Source organism: Ranitomeya imitator, chromosome 1, assembly GCF_032444005.1.
Source record: "Ranitomeya imitator isolate aRanImi1 chromosome 1, aRanImi1.pri, whole genome shotgun sequence".
In the NCBI taxonomy this organism is placed as follows: Eukaryota; Metazoa; Chordata; class Amphibia; order Anura; family Dendrobatidae; genus Ranitomeya; species Ranitomeya imitator.
Window position 1 is genome coordinate 552,978,003 of NC_091282.1, and position 25,119 is coordinate 553,003,121.

The 25,119-nt window shown below is 46.5% G+C and overlaps 1 protein-coding gene across 2 annotated transcripts in view; it reads left to right on the forward strand.

Annotated features, from left to right (window-relative positions):
- Nucleotides 1-927: 927 nt before the first annotated feature.
- The window catches only part of HOMER3 (homer scaffold protein 3), a 221,667-nt gene continuing 197,475 nt past the window's right edge, over nt 928-25,119 (forward strand). For both annotated transcript variants that reach the window (XM_069767718.1, XM_069767717.1), the window contains exon 1: nt 928-1,376. Coding sequence is in view for 1 of the 2 variants with exons in the window: in XM_069767717.1 (XP_069623818.1) it covers nt 1,345-1,376 (32 nt within the window). In the remaining variant the exon portion in view is untranslated. The remainder of the gene's footprint in view (nt 1,377-25,119) is intronic.

Here is a 25,119-nt window from a genome sequence, read left to right on the forward strand (position 1 = left end):
ACATACAATATGGACACACGGACATACTATATGGACACACGGACATACAATATGGACACACGGACATACTATATGGACAGACTAGTGTCACATGGACATACAATATGGACACACGGACATACAATATGGACACACGGACATACAATATGGACACACGGACATACTATATGGACAGACTAGTGTCACACGGACATACAATATGGACACACGGACATACTATATGGACACACGGACATACAATATGGACACACGGACATACTATATGGACAGACTAGTGTCACACGGACATACAATATGGACACACGGACATACTATATGGACACACGGACATACTATATGGACACACGGACATACAATATGGACACACGGACATACTATATGGACAGACTAGTGTCACACGGACATACAATATGGACACACGGACATACTATATGGACACACGGACATACAATATGGACACACGGACATACTATATGGACAGACTAGTGTCACACGGACATACAATATGGACACACGGACATACTATATGGACACACGGACATACTATATGGACACACGGACATACAATATGGACACACGGACATACTATATGGACAGACTAGTGTCACACGGACATACAATATGGACACACGGACATACTATATGGACACACGGACATACAATATGGACACACGGACATACTATATGGACAGACTAGTGTCACACGGATAGCACAACGCATGGATCGATGACAGACTGGATGAATGTCGGCCTATCTCCCATACAATCGCCTGACCCGCCTGCAGACTTCTTCCACTTTCCTCTGATCTACAGCTCAGAAAATCCTAGAAATGAGTCAGTTCTAGCTGCTGTTATCAGAACGCGCAGCAGAGGGAGACATCGAGTCCGTAAAGTGCCTGGAAATAAAGTGAGGAGCGGAGGCTAGCTGCACAGTCTATGGGGCAGCTGGACAAGGAAGGCAGAACAAAGGCACACGGGCATCACTGGGCACTGGCCGCCACCACGCCGCTGCTGTGCCAGCCTCCAATACGGGTACACATCACTAGTGACTGCGGTGCCACTCGGGACGTCTCACAAGCACCTCGTGATTTCGCTCATTTTTAGTGATTGCCTCGCTCCCACTTATGTGACAGGAAAGTGACGGAAAGTTGTGGTGCCACACGAGGAGGCAGAGCCGGTGGCAGCTTCTCCCCGGGCAGCAGCGGTGTCTGCTCAGCCCTTTGTGTCTGGAAAGAGAAAGGACAGGAGGGGGCTAGAAAGGAGCTAACGGTCTGGGGAGCGGGACACTGACAGGAAATTTGGAGACATCCGGCACCACAGAGAGGGAGAAGTGACTGCGGAGACATGAGAGAGACGGACATGGACAAGGAGTGCGCGTAAGTGACTGCATGCAATGTGCGCGGACAGACTGCCACAAGTGAGCGGGCGCAGCGGTATATGGCCGGCAGGACCCGGCACAGCGGTATATATGGCCGGCAGGACCCGGCACAGCGGTATATATGGCCGGCAGGACCCGGCACAGCGGTATATATGGCCGGCAGGACCCGGCACAGCTGTATATAGCCGGCAGGACCCGGCACAGCGGTATATATGGCCGGCAGGACCCGGCACAGCGGTATATATGGCCGGCAGGACCCGGCACAGCTGTATATAGCCGGCAGGACCCGGCACAGCGGTATATATGGCCGGCAGGACCCGGCACAGCAGTATATATGGCCGGCAGGACCCGGCACAGCGGTATATATGGCCGGCAGGACCCGGCACAGCTGTATATAGCCGGCAGGACCCGGCACAGCGGTATATATGGCCGGCAGGACCCGGCACAGCGGTATATATGGCCGGCAGGACCCGGCACAGCGGTATATATGGCCGGCAGGACCCGGCACAGCGGTATATATGGCCGGCAGGACCCGGCACAGCGGTATATATGGCCGGCAGGACCCGGCACAGCTGTATATAGCCGGCAGGACCCGGCACAGCGGTATATATGGCCGGCAGGACCCGGCACAGCGGTATATATGGCCGGCAGGACCCGGCACAGCTGTATATAGCCGGCAGGACCCGGCACAGCGGTATATATGGCCGGCAGGACCCGGCACAGCAGTATATATGGCCGGCAGGACCCGGCACAGCGGTATATATGGCCGGCAGGACCCGGCACAGCTGTATATAGCCGGCAGGACCCGGCACAGCGGTATATATGGCCGGCAGGACCCGGCACAGCGGTATATATGGCCGGCAGGACCCGGCACAGCTGTATATAGCCGGCAGGACCCGGCACAGCGGTATATATGGCCGGCAGGACCCGGCACAGCGGTATATATGGCCGGCAGGACCCGGCACAGCGGTATATATGGCCGGCAGGACCCGGCACAGCGGTATATATGGCCGGCAGGACCCGGCACAGCTGTATACAGCCGGCAGGACCCGGCACAGCGGTATATATGGCCGGCAGGACCCGGCACAGCGGTATATATGGCCGGCAGGACCCGGCACAGCTGTATATAGGCGGCAGGACCCGGCACAGCGGTATATATGGCCGGCAGGACCCGGCACAGCTGTATATACAGGTCCTTCTCAAAAAATTAGCATATAGTGTTAAATTTCATTATTTACCATAATGTAATGATTACAATTAAACTTTCATATATTATAGATTCATTATCCACCAACTGAAATTTGTCAGGTCTTTTATTGTTTTAATACTGATGATTTTGGCATACAACTCCTGATAACCCAAAAAACCTGTCTCAATAAATTAGCATATCAAGAAAAGGTTCTCTAAACGACCTATTACCCTAATCTTCTGAATCAACTAATTAACTCTAAACACATGCAAAAGATACCTGAGGCTTTTATAAACTCCCTGCCTGGTTCATTACTCAAAACCCCCATCATGGGTAAGACTAGCGACCTGACAGATGTCAAGAAGGCCATCATTGACACCCTCAAGCAAGAGGGTAAGACCCAGAAAGAAATTTCTCAACAAATAGGCTGTTCCCAGAGTGCTGTATCAAGGCACCTCAATGGTAAGTCTGTTGGAAGGAAACAATGTGGCAGAAAACGCTGTACAACGAGAAGAGGAGACCGGACCCTGAGGAAGATTGTGGAGAAGGACCGATTCCAGACCTTGGGGAACCTGAGGAAGCAGTGGACTGAGTCTGGTGTGGAAACATCCAGAGCCACCGTGCACAGGCGTGTGCAGGAAATGGGCTACAGGTGCCGCATTCCCCAGGTAAAGCCACTTTTGAACCATAAACAGCGGCAGAGGCGCCTGACCTGGGCTACAGAGAAGCAGCACTGGACTGTTGCTAAGTGGTCCCAAGTACTTTTTTCTGATGAAAGCAAATTTTGCATGTCATTCGGAAATCAAGGTGCCAGAGTCTGGAGGAAGACTGGGGAGAAGGAAATGCCAAAATGCCTGAAGTCCAGTGTCAAGTACCGACAGTCAGTGATGGTGTGGGGTGCCATGTCAGCTGCTGGTGTTGGTCCACTGTGTTTCATCAAGGGCAGGGTCAATGCAGCTAGCTATCAGGAGATTTTGGAGCACTTCATGCTTCCATCGGCTGAAATGCTTAATGGAGATGAAGATTTCATTTTTCAGCACGACCTGGCACCTGCTCACAGTGCCAAAACCACTGGTAAATGGTTTACTGACCATGGTATTACTGTGCTCAATTGACCTGCCAACTCTCCTGACCTGAACCCCATAGAGAATCTGTGGGATATTGTGAAGAGAAAGTTGAGAGACGCAAGACCCAACACTCTGGATGAGCTTAAGGCCGCTATTGAAGCATCCTGGGCCTCCATAACATCTCAGCAGTGTCACAGGCTGATTGCCTCCATGCCACGCCGCATTGAAGCAGTCATTTCTGCCAAAGGATTCCCGACCAAGTATTGAGTGCATAACTGAACATTATTATTTGATGGTTTTTTTGTTTGTTATTAAAAAACACTTTTATTTGATTGGATGGGTGAAATATGCTAATTTATTGAGACAGGTTTTTTGGGTTATCAGGAGTTGTATGCCAAAATCATCAGTATTAAAACAATAAAAGACCTGACAAATTTCAGTTGGTGGATAATGAATCTATAATATATGAAAGTTTAATTGTAATCATTACATTATGGTAAATAATGAAATTTAACACTATATGCTAATTTTTTGAGAAGGACCTGTATAGCCGGCAGGACCCGGCACAGCGGTATATATGGCCGGCAGGACCCGGCACAGCGGTATATATATAGCCGGCAGGACCCGGCACAGCGGTATATATAGCCGGCAGGACCCGGCACAGCGGTATATATAGCCGGCAGGACCCGGCACAGCTGTATATGGCCGGCAGGACCCGGCACAGCGGTATATATAGCCGGCAGGACCCGGCACAGCGGTATATGGCCGGCAGGACCCGGCACAGCGGTATATGGCCGGCAGGACCCGGCACAGCGGTATATGGCCGGCAGGACCCGGCACAGCGGTATATATAGCCAGCAGGACCCGGCACAGCTGTATATGGCCGGCAGGACCCGGCACAGCGGTATATGGCCGGCAGGACCCGGCACAGCTGTATATGGCCGGCAGGACCCGGCACAGCGGTATATGGCCGGCAGGACCCGGCACAGCTGTATATGGCCGGCAGGACCCGGCACAGCGGTATATATAGCCGGCAGGACCCGGCACAGCGGTATATGGCCGGCAGGACCCGGCACAGCGGTATATATAGCCGGCAGGACCCGGCACAGCTGTATATGGCCGGCAGGACCCGGCACAGCTGTATATGGCCGGCAGGACCCGGCACAGCTGTATATGGCCGGCAGGACCCGGCACAGCGGTATATGGCCGGCAGGACCCGGCACAGCTGTATATGGCCGGCAGGACCCGGCACAGCGGTATATATAGCCGGCAGGACCCGGCACAGCGGTATATATAGCCGACAGGACCCGGCACAGCTGTATATAGCCGGCAGGACCCGGCACAGCTGTATATATGGCCGGCAGGACCCGGCACAGCTGTATATAGCCGGCAGGACCCGGCACAGCTGTATATGGGGCAGGAACCGGCACAGCTGTATATATAGCCGGCAGGACCCGGCACAGCGGTATATGGCCGGCAGGACCCGGCACAGCTGTATATGGCCGGCAGGACCCGGCACAGCGGTATATATAGCCGGCAGGACCCGGCACAGCTGTATATGGCCGGCAGGACCCGGCACAGCTGTATATGGCCGGCAGGACCCGGCACAGCTGTATATGGCCGGCAGGACCCGGCACAGCTGTATATGGCCGGCAGGACCCGGCACAGCTGTATATGGCCGGCAGGACCCGGCACAGCGGTGTATGGCCGGCAGGACCCGGCACAGCGGCATATATGGCCGGCAGGACCCGGCACAGCTGTATATGGCCGGCAGGACCCGGCACAGCGGTGTATGGCCGGCAGGACCCGGCACAGCTGTATAGGGCTGGCAGGACCCGGCACAGGCTGTAGGTGGCCGGCAGGACCCGGCACAGCTGTATATGGCCGGCAGGACCTGGCACAGCTGTCTGTCTCACTGTCCATCATGTATCTCTTTTCATCTATTTATATATATATCTATAGGTGCTTCTCACAAAATTAGAATATCATCAAAAAGTTAATTTAGTTCAGTTCTTCAATACAAAAAGTGAAAGTGATGTATAGAGTCATTTCAAACAGAGTGATTTATTGCAAGTGTTTATTTCTGTTAATCTTGATGATTATGGCTTACAGCCAGCGTCGGACTGGAGCACCTTGGGCCCACCAGAGAAAATCATTCTTGGGGCCCACTTTGTAGCTACATAGAAATAGATGCAAGACCACCAATTGTGCAGTAAAAAGCGCTAATGTCAGGGTATAATATAAGGTAGTTCATGTCTTAATTATGTAGCAAGGGTTGGGGTAGCCCCCTCACAGAGTATAATGTAGCCCCCTCATAAAATATAATGCAATCCCCTCTCATAGAATATAATGCAGCACCCCACAAAATATAATGCAACCCCCTCAGGTATAACGCAGTCCCCACCACAGAATATAATGTAGCACCCTCAGGGTATAATGCAGCCCCCCTCATATAGTATAATGCAGCCCACCACAGAATATAATGTAGTCCCCTGAGAGAATGCAGCCCCACCACAGAATATAATGCAGCCCCCCATAGAGTATACTGTAGCCCCTCCATATAGTATGATGTAGCCCCCCCAAATATAATGTAGTGTAGTCCCCTGAGAATAATACAGTCACCCCACAGAATATAATGTAGCCCCCTCATAAAGTATAATGCAGCCTGTTATGGACCTGGTGGTTAGGAGCACCGGGAACGACCTGATGGGTAAACTCACACAGGACAAGCTTTGGGAAGTGGGAACTCTGCTGACCGCAACCCCTAATCCTATCACACAACTAGAAATAGCCGTGGAGCGTACCTAACTCTACCTAGACGCCTCTTCACAGCCTAAGAGCTAGCTAGCCCTAGAGATAGAAAACAAAGCCTACCTTGCCTCAGAGAAATTCCCCAAAGAAAAAGGCAGCCCCCCACATATATTGACTGTGAGTAAAGATGAAAGTCACAAACACAGAAATGAAACAGGTTTCAGCAAAGGGAGGCCAGACTTACTAAACAGACTGAGGATAGGAAAGGTAACTTTGCGGTCAGCACAAAAAACTACAAAAAGACCACGCAGAGTGTGCAAAAAGACCTCCGCATCGACTCACGGTGCGGAGGTGCCACTCTGCATCCCAGAGCTTCCAGCTAGCAAGGCAAAATCATAAAAGCCAGCTGGACAAGGAAACAATGAACAAATAATAACTAGCAGGGACTTAGCTTCTGCTGGAGTAGACAGGTCACCAGAAAGATCCAAGAGCGAACTGAACCAGTACAAGAACATTGACAGGTGGCATGGAGTAACGATCAGAGTGGAGTTAAATAGAGCAGCCAGCCAAAAACTAAACTAGGTCACCTGTGGAAGGAACCTCAGAACCAGCAGCTCCACTCACAGCCACCAGAGGGAGTCCATGGACAGAACTCGCCGAAGTACCATTCATGACCACAGGAGGGAGTTCGATAACAGAATTCACAACAGCAGCCCCTCTCCACCCCCATCATTGTCCTCATCACCACCTCCATCATTGCCTTCTCCCCCTCCACCCCTATCATTCTCCTCCATCACTGCCCATACCACCACCTGCCCACCTGCATCACTGCCTCCTCCCCCACCATCATTGTCCATTTCCTCACCTCCATCATTGCCTCCCCCACCACAATTATTGCCCATCACCTCCATCATTGCCTCCCCACCATCATTGCCTATCACCTCCATTGCCTATCACCTCCATCATTGCCCATCACCTCCATCATTGCCTAACCCCACCACCATCATTGCCAATCACCTCCATCATTGCCTCCCCACCATCATTGCCTATCACCTCCATTGCATATCACCTCCATCATTGCCTCCCCCACCACCATCATTGCCCATCACCTCCATCATTGCCTCCCCACCATCATTGCCTATCACCTCCATCATTGCCCATCACCTCCATCATTGCCCATCACCTCCATCATTGCCTCCCCCACCACCATCATTGCCCATCACCTCCATCATCGCCTCCCCACCATCATTGCCTATCACCTCCATCATTGTCTCCCCCACCACCATCATTGCCCATCACCTCCATCATTGTCTCCCCCCACCACCATCATTGCCCATCACCTCCATCATTGTCTCCCCCCACCACCATCATTGCCCATCACCTCCATCATCTCCCCCCATCAATATCATTGTCCTTCACCACCACACACACACACCTCACCGCAGCTCATCACACACACAGGCAGGCGCACACACATACTCACACACACATGCAGGCACACAGACACACTCACACATGCAGGCACACACACACGCAGGCACAGACGCACTCTTACATACACACACACACATATGCAGGCACACAGCACAGATCACCTCCCCGCAGCAGCAGCTCATCCCAGCAGCCTCTTCCTCGCTGGAAGCTTTCTGTCTGAGACAGCACGCTGGATGATGACGTCATCCAGCTGGGCTGTCTCAGACAGGAAGCAGGACGCCGGGAGGTGAGCTGCTCTGTGTGAGTCTGTGTGCCTGTATGTGTGTGTGCGGTGCTTTGTGCATGTGTGTGGTGCGGCTTTACATGCGGGCAGTGTTAGCTACAGCCTGCGGCTAACGCTGCCCGCTATTAAAGAGAAATGGTATTCACGCCTCTCCACGCCCATAGGGGCATGGGGAAGTGTGAATATTCATTTTTCTTTAGCAGCGGGGACAGGATCCTGTCTCCAGCTGCTGCTACGCTGGCACAGGGTGGGCCCGCTTGACTTAGGGGCCCCATAGCCACTGGCTGGGGGCCCCTGGAGCAGTGGGGCTCTAGGCAGCTGCTGGCCAGTATGCCAGCAGGTGTCAGAGCCTGAGCCCACCGGAGAATCCTCCGGTTCTCCGGTGGGCCAGTCCGACCCTGCTTGCAGCCAATGAAAACCCAAGAGTCATTATCTCAGTAAATTATAATAATTAACAAAAAATACCTGCAAAGGCTTCCTAAGCAGTTAAAAAGGTCCCTTTGTTTCAGTGGGCTCCACAATCATGGGAAAGACTGCTGACTTGACAGATGGCAGTCATTGACACACTCCACAAGGAGGGTAAGCCACAAAAGGTCATTGCTAAAGAAGCTGGCTGTTCACCGAGTGCTGTATCCAAGCATATTAATGGAAAGTTGAGTGGAAAGAAAAAGTGTGGTAGAAAAAGGTGTACACGCAACCGGGATAACCGCAGCTTTGAAAGGATTGTTAAGAAAAGGACATTCAAAAATTTTGGAGAGATTCACAAGGAGTGGACTGCTGCTGGAGTCATTGCTTCAAGAGCCACCACACACAGACATATCCAGGACATGGGCTATAAGTGTCACATTCCTTGTGTCAAGCCACTCATGACCAATAGACAACGCCAGAAGCTTCTTACCTGGGCCAAGGAGAAAAAGAACTGGACTGTTGCTCAGTGGTCCAAGGTGTTGTGTTCAGTAGAAAGTAAATTTTGCCTTTCATTTGGAAATTAAGGTCCCAGAGTCTGGAGGAAAAGTGGAGAGGCACACAATCCAAGGTGCTTGAGGTCTAGTGTGAAGTTTCCACAATCAGTGATGGTTTGGGGAGCCATGTCATCTGCTGGTGTAGGTCCACTGTGTTTTATGAAGACCAAAGTCAGCGCAGACGTCTACCAGGAAATTTTAGAGTACTTCATGCTTCCCTCTGTCGAAAAGCTTATTGGAGATGGAAAAGTCATTCTCCAGCAGGACTTGGCACCTGTCCACACTGCCAAAAGTACCAATACCTGGTTTAAAAACAACGGTATGACTGTGCTTGATTGGCCAGCAAACTCGCCTGACTTTAACCCCATAGATTCTCATTGTCAAGAGGAAGATGAGAGACACCAGACCCAACAATGCAGACAAGATGAAGGCTGCTATTAAAGTAACCTGGGCTTCCATAACACCTCAGCAGTGCGACAGGTTAATCGCCTCCATGCCACGCCGCATTGATGCAGTAATTGATGCAGAAGGATCCCCGACCAATTATTGAGTTCATTTACTGAACATACATTTCAGTAGGGCAACATGTCGGATTAAAATCATTTTTCAAGCTAGTGTTTTAAAGTATTCTAATTTACTGAGATAATAACTATTTGGTTTTCATTGGCTGTAAGCCATAATAACATTAAGAGAAATAAACACTTGAAATCGATCACTGTAATGATTCTATGTAACATATGAGTTTCACTTTTTGTATTGAAGAATTGAAATAAATTATCCTGCGTCGACCTGCGTACCTATCTTTAACATTGGGTACGCAGGGACATGAGTTGTATGCGGATGCATCCGCATGCGGAGATTTGACGTGCCCGCCGACCGCACGGGAACGCAAAAAGTTGCATTCCCGTGCGATCGGTGGGCACGTCAAAACACCGCATGCTTACGCATCCGCATACAACGCATGTCCCTGCTTACCCAATGTTAAAGATAGATACGCAGGACACATACGGAAGTAAGCGGAGCATAGTCGGAGCTTAAGGGAGGAAGTATGCAGCCATACACAGACCAGCCACACACAAGTGTGAACTTAGCCTAAGTCAAAGCAGCAATGGACAGAAATTGAGAGTTTTGTCTTACAAATTCTGATGCACAATGCTGATTTGTGAATTAGGTTTCAGATTTGAGTGGCAAAAGAAGACGGTCCAATGCTTATAGGAGTAGCTGCTGAAACACTTGTTTGAGCGCCATCCACAGATATAGACACATTTACACGCCTTGGTTGATATCAATGGGGTTATTAATGGTTGTCTGAGGAATATTCTGCCACACTAAATGCACTTGGGTACATAAATCATCAAGATCCACTGCTGGCAGCTTTCTTTAGAATTGCCTACTAATGAACTCACACATGTGCTTTATGGGAGACAAGTTTAGAGGCACTGTAATCAATGGTAGCACATTTAGACCACACAAGCAATATGCGGCTTGGCATTGTGGTTAAAATTGGCTCCTGGGCCACTTTGGAAAAATGACCAAATCAATGTGCCGAGCTATTAGTGTACCTGGAAGGGTCCGACTACCATAGATTATGCCACCCAATATTATAATCCAGGGAGTAGGACCGGTATAATTATCCCTCTTGAGGCCTCTTCATGGCATTGCACACGTGGTCTCCAGATCAGTCTTTGGCTACTATTGATTCCAAAATTAATTGTGACTCATCAGTGAAGAAGATATATCTTTATGCCGGACTCCATTCCAGTCTTGCTCTGCACCATGATAACCTTTGAGAGCAGTGGTGTGAGGTCAGTGGAACACCTGCAGCTGGACATCTATCTCGTAGTCCAATATCGCCCGAATGCTTCTGATGATTTGTGTAGACACTATTTCATTCCTTAGGCTTCAACTGTGATTTCTAATTTCACTTATACAGTACTACAGAATGGATCAATCATTGAACCAGTGGTACATCTATTTCTCTAAATTTTTTCTGGTGCTGTTTTTTAACACGATAACACCAGGTCACTTATTGTTCAAGCTACCGTGAGCAGCCTGCATGGCCTAAACGTGGTACCATGGCCTGCAGCATCTCTGGATTTGTCTCCGATTAAACTCATCTGGGACAGCATTGGTCTGCATCTGCAAAGGGAGCTGCCAGCAATGGATCTTGATGATTTACGTACCCAAGTGCATTTAGTGTGGCAGAACAATCCTCAGACAACCATAACATCATTAATAGCATGTCAAGGTGTATAAGTGCGGAATTTCTGAATGTGGTGCTCATACTCAATACTAAGTAAAAACTTTGTGTTTCTTTATCATTTGGATATTAGCATCTCTATCCATACTGTGGTTTCCATCATGGTTCCTTCTTGGTGTCACAATTTGCAATGTTAAGATGTATGTACACTGCTCAAAAAATAAAGGGAGCACTAAAATCCCACATCCTAGATATCACTGAATGAAATACTCCAGTTGTAAATCTTTATTCATTACATAGTGGAATGTGTTGACAACAATAAAACCTAAAAATGATCAACGTAAATCACAACTAATATCCCACGGAGGTCTGGAGTTGGATTGATGCTCAAAATCAAAGTGGAAAATGAAGTTACAGGCTGATCCAACTTCAGTGGAAAGGCCTCAAGACAATGAAATGATGCTCAGTAGTGTGTGCAGCCTCCACGTGCCTGTATGACCTACCTACAACGCCTGGGCATGCTCCTGATGAGGCGGCGGATGGTCTCCTAAGTGATCTCTTCCCAGACCTGGACTAAAGCATCCGGCAACTCCTGGACAGTCGGTGGTGCAACGTGACGTTGGTGGATGGTGTGAGACATGATGTCCCAGATGTGTTCAATCGGATTCAGTTCTGGGGAACGGGCGGGCCAGTCCATAGCTTCAATGCCTTCATCTTACAGGAACTGCTGACACACTCCAGCCACATGAGGTCTGGCATTGTCCTGCATTAGGAGGAACCCAGGGCCAACCGCACCAGCATATGGTGTCACAAGGGGTCTGAAGACCTCATCTCGGTATCTAATGGCAGTCAGGCTACCTCTGGCGAGCACATGGAGGGCTGTGCGGCCCTCCAAAGAAATGACACCCCACACCATTACTGACCCACTGCCAAACCGGTCATGCTGAAGGATGCTGCAGGCAGCAAATCGCCCTCCATGGCGTCTCCAGACTCTGTCACATCTGTCACATGTGCTCAGGGTGAACTTGCTTTCATCTGTGAAGAGCACAGGGCGCCAGTGGTGAATTTGCCAATCCTGGTGTTCTGTGGCAAATGTCTAGCATCCTGCACGGTGTTGGGCTGTGAGCACAACACCCATCTGTGCACGTCGGGCACTCAGACCATCCTCATGGAGTCGGTTTCTTACCGTTTGTGCAGACACATGCCGCTGTTGAAGAAGCTTGTGCGAAACGGCGCTCGTCGGGCTCGGGATCACGGCACCTGGCACCTCCAAGCAGGCACAGCCCCCTCTCCTGATTAACATCAATATCGCAGGTAATATTAACCCCCCCTTTTTTCAGCTAAGCCTCTTATACCAGGCAGACAGTCTTAGGCGCTAGTTAGTGTTCGCACATACCAGGTGTACTAACAACTTCGGTTGTATTCCCCTGGTTTCCATTGTCTCTTTGCTCTGCTCTGCTATTTAGGTATTGTTTTTTTCTGGCAGCCGCTTCTGGGGAATCCACACTATTTACCTGCCATAGGGGTATATATATATATATATATATATATATACATGAGGCTGCATTACTAATATCCCTTTTCTGCTATTTAATTGTTTCAAGTGGCAGCCCACTTTCTAGGGTATATGCATTTTTTACCTGTAACAGCCGTATATCTATATTTATATTCTGTTCCGTGGCTGTGCCGTTAATATGCTTGTTATAGCCCACATCGCTACATAGCTTTATTTTGGGCTTCCTGCTCTCATTTATTCTTGGAGTTTGCCATTTTTGGTGTTATTGATCCCGTGGTAGTCTGGTGTTTTTCCCCCCCCCCCCCCCCCCCCCCCCCCGTTCTTTCTCATCATTTTTTTTATTTGTTTCGTGTACAGATTTATTTATGTAATAAAATGTATTCCTTTATTGAAAATAATTTTCTTCTCCTTCACTTTTCTGGCATGGGATGTCATGCTAGGATATGTATTTATTCCTGTCGAAGTGACCACAACTAATACTTTGGACTATGGGTTCACATGCACATTTGTGGCCTGCTGGAGGTCATTTTGCAGGGCTCTGGCAAAACATCAGCCAGAAAGCGTTGGTACTGAGATGTGGTCTGTGGTCCCCACCTGCAGAACCACTCCTTTATTGAGTGTGTCTTGATAATTGCCAATAATTTCCATCTGTTGTCTATTCCATTTGTACAACAGCATGTGAAATTGATTGTCAAACATTGTTGCTTCCTAAGTGGACAGTTTGATTTCACAGAAGTTTGATTTACTTGGAGTTATATTCTGTTTAAGTGTTCCCTTTATTTTTTGAGCAGTGTATATACTGTATATATTTTTAAATAAATAAATTTATCATACAGCTCTGGCAAAACTTAAGAGACCACTACATCAAAACCCTGTCATGGGCAGCCTAATCTCCAGACCTGAACCCCATTGAAAACCTCTGGAATGTGATCAAAAGGAAGATGGATAGTCAGAAGCCATCAAACAAAGAAGAACTGCTTACATTTTTGCGCCAGAAGCAGTGTGAAAGACTGGTGGAAAGCATGCCAAGATGCATGAAAGCTGTGATTAAAAATCATGGTTATTCCACAAAATATTGATTTATGAACTCTTCCTGAGTTAAAGCATTAGTATTGTTGTTTCTTAATGATTATGAACTTGTTTTCTTTGCATTATCTGAGGTCTGAAAGCACTGGTTTTTTTTTTAGTTTTGACCATTCTTTGTCAAACAAAAAAACATTTATTGCTTGGAAATTCGGAGACATGTCAGAAGTTTATTGAATAAAAGAACAATATATATTTTACTCAAAAATATACCTATAAAGAGAAAAATCAGACAAACTGAACATTTTGCAATAAGTCTCTTAATTTTTGCCTCAGCTGTATATTATATACTGCAGAGGTGTCAAACTGCATTCCTCGAGGGCTGCAAACAGGTCATGTTTTCAGGATTTCCTTGTACTGCACAGGTGATAATTTAATCACCTACACAAATAATGAGTTGGTGATTAAATTATCACCTGTGCAGTACAAGGAAATCCTGAAAACATGACCTGTTTGCAGCCCTCAAGGAATGCAGTTTGACACCCCTGATATACTGTATTCTTCGCTTTATAAGACGCACCCCAAATTTTGAGGAGAAAAATAGGAAAATGTATTGCTTACCGGGGGTGGTGGCTGCGGTGAAGCCTGGACCCGGGGTCGCTGCTGGAGGAGGCAGGAGTGGGGTGATGCTGCAGGCTGGGATGAACGGGTGTCCTGCAGTGCTTCTGGTGTCTGGCGCTGCTGCCCGGTGCTCTGCGTGTGTCTCTGGTACCTGGTGACGCTGCGGGGGGGTGTCTGGTGGTCCTGCTGCAGGTATCCGGCGCTGCTGCTCTGCTGGTGTCTCCGGTGCTGTGGGTGCCCGGACGGCGCTTCCCGGTAATGTGGCGGCGGTCTCCGGTGCTGCCGGGGCTCTGCCGACATTTTGTGAAAGGCCAGAGCCCCAACAGTCCTATGATTTCCTGTGCGGTGGACTCCGGTAAAATGGCCGCCGGGCTGGGCGCGCATGAGCAGATAAAGATCTCAGCACCGAGATCTCGGGAGATGAGATTTCAGCGCTGAAATCTCATCTCCCGATATCTCGGTTCCGAGATCTCCATCTGCTCATGCACCGCCCTATCCACAGCACAGGAAATCATGGGACTGCCAGAGTGGGCAGTGCCGGCCGCACACTCGCAGCACTGGAGACACCAGCAGATCACCAGGCAGCAGGACTGGACATCACCGCATGGCTGCCAGGCACTGGAGACACCCGCAGAGCACTGGGTAGCAGCGCCGGACACCCCTTCAGCAACAGTACCGATAAGGTACATTCGCATTATAAGACGCACCCCCATTTTAGTGCGTCTTATAATGCGAAAAATACAGTATATATTGTAGACGTTTGTACTCACTCAGATGCGGTTGAGGTAGGCACAGGAAGCGGTATTGCTGCAATGTCCAGGCAAGTTTATTCAAACTTCATAAACTGCTCAGGATAGCAAAACAAAAGATCAGCCTTTTCCGGCACAACGTGAAAACATAAAGTAAAAAGTCCATACAACATACAACACGTCTGCCCGCTCAAGATAGTGTCCGTTTCTTTAGGCCTTCCTGACTTCCCCTCACGAAGCCATAAGGGATACGGCGACAAGCGTGGGGTCATTCCAGGGTCCCCCACTTATATCCCCTGCTGTTTGGACGTTCCTGCCTGGTTCATCTTTTCCGAGCTTTCCTGCTGTGTATTTTCTGGTACATTTGGCCATTTTTGGTCATTTTTCCTTCAGTGGTTTATCAGTCATTGGTCATCATTATCAATCCTATTTGACTGATCTGTTACTCACAGCGCTCATAGTATAAACCCAGGTTTTTGGGGGGTTTCTTACATTTACCCTAATTGTAGGGATGCTCTGTGTTGGTTCTCTGAGTTTTTTCCTCCTTATTTGGTCCCATTTAGGGCATACTAAAGATTGTCCAAATTTTGACATGTCCTGATTATTGATATCCCAGGGTGCATTGGATAAATATTTATTAGGAGCTATATCGCCTCAGGGTTATAAGTTTGCCTTGCACTTATTGTATCTTTTTATTGCAGTGGGTTTGAGTGGTTGTTCTCGCATGTTTTTACTTGTGTTTTATGTTTTCTGTTTCTGTAATTATGGATCAATAAAATTATTATATTTCATTATTTTGGTGTAGTGTGCATACCTTAGGGTACCGTCACATTTAGCGACGCTGCAGCGATATAGACAACGATGCCGATCGCTGCAGCGTCGCTGTTTAGGTCGTTGTGTGGTCGCTGGAGAGCTGTCACACAGACAGCTCTCCAGCGACCAACGATGCCGAAGTCCCCGGGTAACCAGGGTAAACATCGGGTTACTAAGCGCAGGGCCGCTGTGCTCTGCTTTACGTCCGGCCGGCGCTGACACAGTGCAGGGAAGCTGACGCCGGGGGACAGACACCGGAATGTAAGTATGTACTGTTTGTTTTTTTTTTACTTTTACAACGGTAACCAGGGTAAACATCAGGTTACTAAGCGCGGCCCTGCGCTTAGTAACCCGATGTTTACCCTGGTTACCAGTGAACACATCGCTGGATCTGCATCACAAACGCCGATTCAGCGATGACAGCGGGTGATCAGCGACCAAATAAAGGCCCTGATCATTCCCCAATGACCAACGATCTCCCAGCAGGGGCCTGATCGTTGGTCGCTGTCACGCATAACGATTTCGTTAACGATATCGTTGCTACGTCACAAAAAGCAACGGTATTGTTAACTAAATCGTTATGTGTGAAGGTACCTTTACAGTAGTGCTTTTCTTTTTGGCATCGGTTCTTTAGGCCTTAGACCAACACACAGCAGATCCACACATCTCAAGCACCAGACACTGAATGAGAGATTCGGCCTCCATTTTATCTGCCAAACCACGCCCTTGGCATTGGGATATGTGGGTAGTCGCTCGTCAGGGTGAGGAGACGCTAGTGGTGGCTATTCCTACTCCAGGGTTATCATTCCGCCCAGGTATCTATCAGGATTATAAGAAACTTGGATATGATTTGTTTCATGAAAATTGTATGGATTTAACATTGGGTTCAGTGTGAACTATATACCTCCCATTAGATGTATACTCATTCACATCTCTTGCTCTATCGCTTTTTCTATTCCAGATACCTGATCTCATGTATGTGATGCCCTGTATTTATAATTAGTGTTTGTCAGGAGAGGGGGTCACTGTACCTTTTCTGCATACTCATTCTATGCATTTGCTGGTTTTTTATTTGGACTGTAATTGTTCTATTGGCCACACTAGCAACTGCTGTTGGAAATTTTGCATTTTTAATGTTTTTTATAATTTTTGTTATTTCAATAAAGCTATTCTTAACCCCTTAATGACCGCCGATGCGCCTTTTAACGGCGGCATTTAAAGGTACTTAAACCACAGCACCATTAATTAACAGCGCTGTGGAAAAAGTGTATAGCACCCCCCAGAGTCGGAATTTCTCCAGGGTCTCAGCTACTGGGGGTAGCTGAGATCCCAGAGAACATGATCGGGTTGGTGTTGTGATCGCCATTATTAAAGGTATAACAGCGACCGGAAAAAAAAGTCAGATTTTGCATTTAATTTCTCTGATGTGATCGCACATCAGAGGAGAGAGAAATAGGGTCCCCCGATCACCCCTCGGTACCTGTGGTGTCCAGGCATACCCCTGTGAAGTCCCCCGGGCTGCCGGTGTCTTCTTCCGGGAGAAAGTGACGGGCGCATGCGCAGGGCGTGCCGGGATCTGACAGCCAGCAATCGGCAACAATAGGAAAATTTTTCTATTGGTTCATTTTGATCACTGTGATAGACACTATCACAGTGATCAAAATAAAAAGAAATAGTAAATCAACCACCCCCTTAGGGAAAAATAATGAAATAAAAATAAAAAAGTATTTCCATTTTGCTTAGCGTCGGGCTAAAGTGAGTTGGGCTAAAGTTTGGGTTAGGGTTAGGGCTAAAGTTAGGGCTAGGGTTAGGATTGGGATTAGGGGTGTGTTAGGGTTAGGTCTGTGGATAGGGTTGTGATTAGGGTTAGGGGTGTGTTGGGGTTAGGTTTATGGTTAGGGTTGGGATTAGGGTTAGTGTGTTGGGGTTAGGGTTGGAATTAGAATTGGGGGTTTCCACTGTTTAGGTACATCAAGGGGTCTCCACAATGTGCCATCATTGATTCCAGCCAATTTTGCGTTCAAAAAGTCAAACGGTGCTCCCTCACTTCTGAGCCCTGCCATGCACCCAAACAGTGGCTTTCCTCCACATATGGGGTATCAGCGTATTCAGGAGAAATTGCACAATAAATTTTGTGGTCCATTTTCTCCTGATACCCTTGTGAAAATAAAAAAAAATTGGTTCCAAGTAAATTTTTTATGAAAAAGTAAAATGTTAATTTTTTCCTTCCACATTGCTTTAGTTCTCGTGAAGCACCTGAAGGGTTAATAAACTTTTTGAATGTGGTTTTGTGCACCTTGAGGGGTGCAGTTTTTAGAATAGTGTCACTTTTGGGTATTTTCTGTTATATTGACCCCACAAACTCACTTCAAATGTGAGATGGTCCCTAAAAAATGGTTTTGTAAATTCTGTTGGAAAAATTAGAAATCGCTGGTCAAATTTTAACGCTTATAACTTCCTAACAAAAGAAAATTTTGTTTCTAAAATTGTGCTGATGTAAAGTAGACATGTGGGTAATGTTATTTATTAACTATTTTGTGTGACACCACTCTCTGATTTAAGGGCATAAAAATTGAAAGTTTGAAAATTGCAAAATTTTCTAAATTTTCTCCATATTTTTTTTCATAAATAAACGCAAGTCATATCGAATAAATTTTGCCAATAACATGAAGTACAATATGTAGCAAAAAAAAAGTCTCAGAATCAGTGGGATCCATCGAAGCTTTCCAGAGTTGTAGCCACATAAATTGACAGTGGTCAGAATTGTAAAAATTGGCCTGGTCATTAAGCAGCAAATTGGCTCTGTCACTAAGAGGTTAATGGATCTCTTTATTGCTTTATTACTTCAGTCTGAGTCGGTTGTTTACATGGGAAGTGCCATTGATTACTATAAGTGGATATGTTTGAATAACTATATATATATATACTGTATATACACACACATGCATGCATACATATACGTATCATATATTTACTCTTGTGTTACTGCACTTCGATGTAGTATGTTTATTGACATTTTATTTTCCAGGTGATATTTGATTATATATTTTTTATATTGTGCACATAGCATCTGGTTATTGTGTGAATAGGTATATTTACTTCTAATTGTTTTTTTAAAGCCAAGTGCTTCTGTCCTTTCTTTATAAGAAGCTGCCATGCAGTTCTGTACCTCGTGTAATCTTAAATGCCACAAGACGTCTTTCTTTTTGGTGTATAATTTATGTTCCAGCAGTTTACAGAACATATAATTTGTAGCGCATAGTTCATTCTCATCAACATGGGTGTTTGTGGTATTTCATTTTTTTCCAGTATTTATAATGTTCCTTTTGTGACATTTAGATAGAACCCTTGTGTAGATGCAATATAGAAGAATGTAGTTTCAGAAAAATTATAATGGTTCTTTAAAACTGTCATCATATTTTCAGGTATGAAATAAACAGTGGTTTGTACAAGTTCTCTAAACTTGTACAGTGTTAGGATATGTTCACACGTTCAGGAATTGGCTATGCCAAATTCATTATGTATTTACAGGATAATCTGCAATAAAAACCCAAGGCCGACACAGACTTCTTCTGCGGATGTACTTGCGGATCCGGACAAGAATTAGTCCCATTGTCATTGCCTGCTAGAAGAATGGACATGAATGATCATTCAGCAAAAACTGAATTTTTCTAGCACATATGAATAGGGTCTGTACTATTTTTACTTACATTGGAAAAATTATTTTAGGCACAGAATCTGATCCAGTTCTGACCATGTGGACATATCCTTAAAAGCTACATCTATAAGGGTACATTCACATGAACATATCTTCTAGTAAATTGTAACCAGTAGCCAAAGCGATATTGCATTGGTCACTGCTGCAATCACTGATTTGCTACAGTCACATGCTGACTTCTCTGGAATAGAATGACAGGTGACCAGCGGGGAATCATATAAGCCAGTGACGACAAACCACTAGGACTAGTGCAGCCACCTCTCAGGCCCCTCGCCATCTCCTTCATCACTAGCACTGTGGCCACTCTCCTCTGCAGGTGAGCCGTCCCATCAGGTCACGCATCCTTCCATCAGTCTGCGCGCTGGCTGAGGAGAGTGGCGGCGCTAGTGCCCACACGTAGGATTGTGATATATGAGGAGACCAGATCAATATTGGAACAGGCAGATGTGAGTTAGCTACAATATATATATATATTTTTTAATGTGAGGCCATTATACTGTATGGAGCACTATGTGGGCACATTATACAGTATGAAACACTATGTGGTGCTATTATACAGAATGGAGAAAAATAATACAAAACTTCAGCACTCAAGTGATAAATTTATTATCCAATATTTGTATGAAAAATGAGGCAAAAACCACCACAATACGAAAATTGAAAAATGACCCTAGTGAAAATAGATATACTTCTGCAATGTTTCGGCATAGGTATGCCTTTTTCAAGCAAAATCTGTATGGAAATATATACAAACAGTGTTAGAATTTTAATAAAAATGCAGTGGGTTACACAATTCAAGAGTTACACTCATCAGAGATAGGTCATGACAAACAAAAACACAATTTGAACCCATGTGTCTCCAACAATACAATAGTAAATGACAAAACAAATATTTAGTTTGAAAAAACTTCCAACAAGGTCTCATCACTGAAAAGTAAACATGGCATTGGATCCATGTAAGAGAAATAATAAGGAATACTAGTTTACAATGAAGGTGGAAACCAAAACATGTAAAAATAGCCCAGTATTACCTGTGTAGAGAAAGGGGTCTTTGAGTATGGAATTTAATCCTTACTCATGCCTAAAACAGATCACGCCGGTCCTTTATTCAAATGTTCCAGGGCAAAAACGCCAAGGTAAAATAGCCAGGAAAGAATGCCAAGAGAAGATGTCGCAGAAAAATGCCAAGAAAGGCTGCCAGGTAGAGGAATTAGTATTGAAGATAACACTCTGGGTAACCTAAGTGGTTTAGTGTACCTGAGTGGTGCGCGAACTCCTGGTCAAGGACGCTACATGTGCCAGTGCCTGGACGCGACCTCTCCGGTCTGTTACTTAAGTGCTCACAGGGAAGTACTGCCGATAGCTTCCGATTGCTAGCATTAATGGAAAACTTTTTTCATTTTGAAGACCAATTCTATTTGCCAAAGACAGAGAGGATACCCAGACAGTATGCTAAAATCTTCCTGGACACTATCTGTACATACACAAAAGGTAAAGGATCAGAGGGTAATCTTCATTAGTACTTGTCAGGAATCCCCTGACCGCTGCCACCAATTTGTCACGATTCACACCGTAACCGTCGCCCCTACGTCACAGATCGGGGTGACTTTAGGCCAACAGTCGGCTATCACATGTGCAGGGAGGCTTATCTTAGTTATCCCTCCACTGCTAACAATGCGATGAAAAAACACACACAAGGTTATTGACCTCTTAGTTTCCAGCAGGGGCTTATTTTAGGTATCCCACTGCTTTTCAATATACCACGAACTGCAGGGATTTATGTATATCCCGCTTACAGTTCCACTCAACACTTGCAGCTCTCTGGCGCCCCCCTTACTCTCAGGTCAGATTAGGTACTGCACCCTGGGTAATTAGTCGCCAGACAGGCTGCCTGCTATGTACTGGCTATTGGGCACGCTGCAGCGACGCGATAAACTACTCCCACTCAGGCAGGAACAATAATTATCAACGCCGCAGTCGCTACAACATAACCCAAAAGTCTGCACACGGTATCACTGCCACCAGCTTCGATTAAACGGGTCCGAAGCTAACCCAACACAGTAGCGTATTTCCCTTCAAGAGATAGGGTACGTTTAGAGCATGGAGAATGAACTAATATTAAATATTATATCCCATAAAAATTAGGCAGTGCTTTATCAAAAATATTTTATAAAGATGTTACAAATGAGATAATTGCAAATATGTACAAGGGTAATTATAAAATAAACAGGCATTAAATGAGAAAAGATAACACTCACATGTTCTCAGTTCATTGCATGGCAGGCAACCATACGTCCCAGTTCATTGGACGTGCTCAGCGCTCTCCAAGGAAAAAAAGGCAAGAAATAGCTGGGGATGTGGGCAGACAGTTATAGCTAAGCCTGTAACATCCCAGAAAGGGGTTGGATCACCTCGTCCCTCCTACCTCTTCAGTTAACTAATTTTATCCTAATCTATATCTAATTTCGATAACTCCGCTACAAAACATGTCATAGTCATAACAAACCCATCATTCATCTCGGATTAACGTGAGCTGTTGTGAATTCTGTTGTCGAACTCCCTCCTGTGGTCGTGAATGGTACTTCGGCGAGTTCTGTCCATGGACTCCCTCTGGTGGCTATGAGTGAAGCTGCTGCTTCTGAGGTTCCTTACACAGGTGACGTGGTTTATCCTTTGCTTGGCTGCTCTATTTAACTCCACTCAGATCGTTACTCTATGCTAGCTGTCAATGTTCCTGCATTGGTTCAGTTCGCTCTTGGATCTTTCTGGTGACCTGTCTTCTCCAGCAGAAGCCAAGTTCCTGATAGTTATTATTTGTTCATTGTTTCCTTGTCCAGCTGGTTATTATGATTTTGTCTTGCTAGCTGGAAGCTCTGGGATGCAGAGTGGCATCTCCGCACCGTTAGTCGGTGCGGAGGTCTTTTTGCACACTCTGCGTGGTCTTTGTAGTTTTTTGTGCTGACTGCAAAGATACCTTTCCTATCCTCTGTCTGTTTAGTATGTCTGGCCTCCCTTTGCTGAAACCTGTTTCATTTCTGCGTTTGTGACTTTCATCTTTACTCACAGTCAATATATGTTGGGGGCTGCCTTTTCCTTTGGGGAATTTCTCTGAGGCAAGGTAGGCTTTATTTTCTTTCTCTAGGGCTAGCTAGCTCTTAGGCTGTGAAGAGGCGTCTAGGGAGTGTCAGGAACGCTCTACGGCTATTTCTAGTTGTTGTGATAGGATTAGGGCCTGCGGTCAGCAGAGCTCCCACATCCCAGAGCTTGTCCTGTGTGAGTTTAACTATCAGGTCGTGCCGGGTGCTCCTAACCACCAGGTCATAACAGTACAGCTGGCCATGAGTATTAATGCATCTCAATAGAGGGATAAGAGAAGTTCTGAGACCATTTTTTTTTTCTTTGCACTGTGTTTTGTCTTTCTTTTCCCCTAAACCTTTGGGTGGTTCAGGACACAGGTGTGGAGATGGACATTCAAGGTCTGTCCTCTTGTGTGGATCATCTCACTGCAAGGGTACAAAACATTCAAGATTTTGTGGTTCAGAATCCTATGTTAGAGCCTAGAATTCCTATTCCTGATTTATTTTCTGGGGATAGATCTAAGTTTCTGAATTTCAAAAATAATTGTAAACTGTTTCTAGCTTTGAAACCCCGCTCCTCTGGTGACCCCGTTCAACAAGTAAAAATGATTTCTTTGTTGCGTGGTGACCCTCAAGACTGGGCATTTTCCCTTGCGCCTGGAGATCCTGCATTGCGTGATGTAGATGCGTTTTTTCTGGCTCTTGAATTGCTTTATGATGAACCGAATTCAGTGGATCAGGCAGAGAAAATCTTGCTGGCTTTGTGTCAGGGTCAGGATGAAGCGGAGGTGTATTGTCAGAAGTTTAGAAAGTGGTCTGTGCTTACTCAGTGGAATGAGTGTGCCCTGGCGGCAATTTTCAGAAAAGGTCTTTCTGAAGCCCTTAAGGATGTCATGGTGGGATTTCCCACGCCTGCTGGTCTGAATGAGTCTATGTCCTTGGCCATTCAGATCGATCGGCGCTTGCGTCAGCGCAAAGCTGTGCACCATCTGGCGGTATTCTCTGAGCATAGGCCTGAGCCTATGCAGTGTGATTGGACTTTGACCAGAGCCGAACGGCAAGAACACAGACGTCGGAATGGGCTGTGTTTTTACTGTGGTGAATCCACTCATGCTATCTCCGATTGTCCTAAGCGCACTAAGCGGTTTGCTAGGTCTGCCACCATTGGTACGGTACAGTCTAAATTTCTTTTGTCCGTTACTCTGATTTGCTCTCTGTCGTCCTATTCTGTTATGGCATTTGTGGATTCAGGCGCTGCCCTGAATTTGATGGACTTGGAGTTTGCCAGGCACTGTGGTTTTTTCTTGGAGCCCTTGCAGTATCCTATTCCATTGAGAGGAATTGATGCTACGCCTTTGGCCAAGAATAAGCCTCAGTACTGGACTCAATTGACCATGTGCATGGCTCCTGCACATCAGGAGGATATTCGCTTTTTGGTGTTGCATAATCTGCATGATGTGGTCTTTTTGGGGTTGCCATGGTTACAGGTCCATAATCCAGTGTTAGATTGGAAATCTATGTCTGTGTCCGGCTGGGGTTGTCAGGGGGTACATGGTGATGTTCCATTGTTGTCAATTTCGCCTTCCACTCCTTCTGAAGTCCCTGAGTTTTTATCAGATTACCGGGATGTATTTGAAGAGCCCAAATCCGGTGCCCTACCTCCTCATAGGGATTGCGATTGTGCTATTAATTTGATTCCTGGTAGTAAGTTTCCTAAGGGCCGTCTGTTTAATTTATCTGTGCCAGAGCACGCCGCTATGCGGAGTTATATAAAGGAATCCTTGGAGAAGGGTCATATTCGCCTGTCGTCGTCACCATTGGGAGCAAGGTTCTTTTTTGTGGCCAAGAAGGATGGCTCTTTGAGACCTTGTATTGATTACCACCTTCTTAATAAGATCACAGTCAAATTTCAGTATCCTTTGCCGCTGCTGTCTGATTTGTTTGCTCGGATTAAGGGGGCTAGTTGGTTCACCAAGATAGATCTTCGAGGGGCGTATAATCTTGTGCGAATTAAACAGGGCGATGAATGGAAAACAGCATTTAATGCGCCCGAGGGCCATTTTGAGTACCTGGTTATGCCATTCGGGCTTTCTAATGCTCCATCTGTTCTTCAGTCCTTTATGCATGACATCTTTCGAGAGTACCTGGATAGATTCATGATTGTATATTTGGATGACATTTTGGTCTTTTCGGATGATTGGGAGTCTCATGTGAAGCAGGTCAGAATGGTGTTCCAGGTCCTTCGTGCAAATTCCTTGTTTGTGAAGGGGTGAAAGTGTCTCTTTGGAGTTCAGAAGGTTTCATTTTTGGGTTTCATTTTTTCCCCTTCTACTAGCGA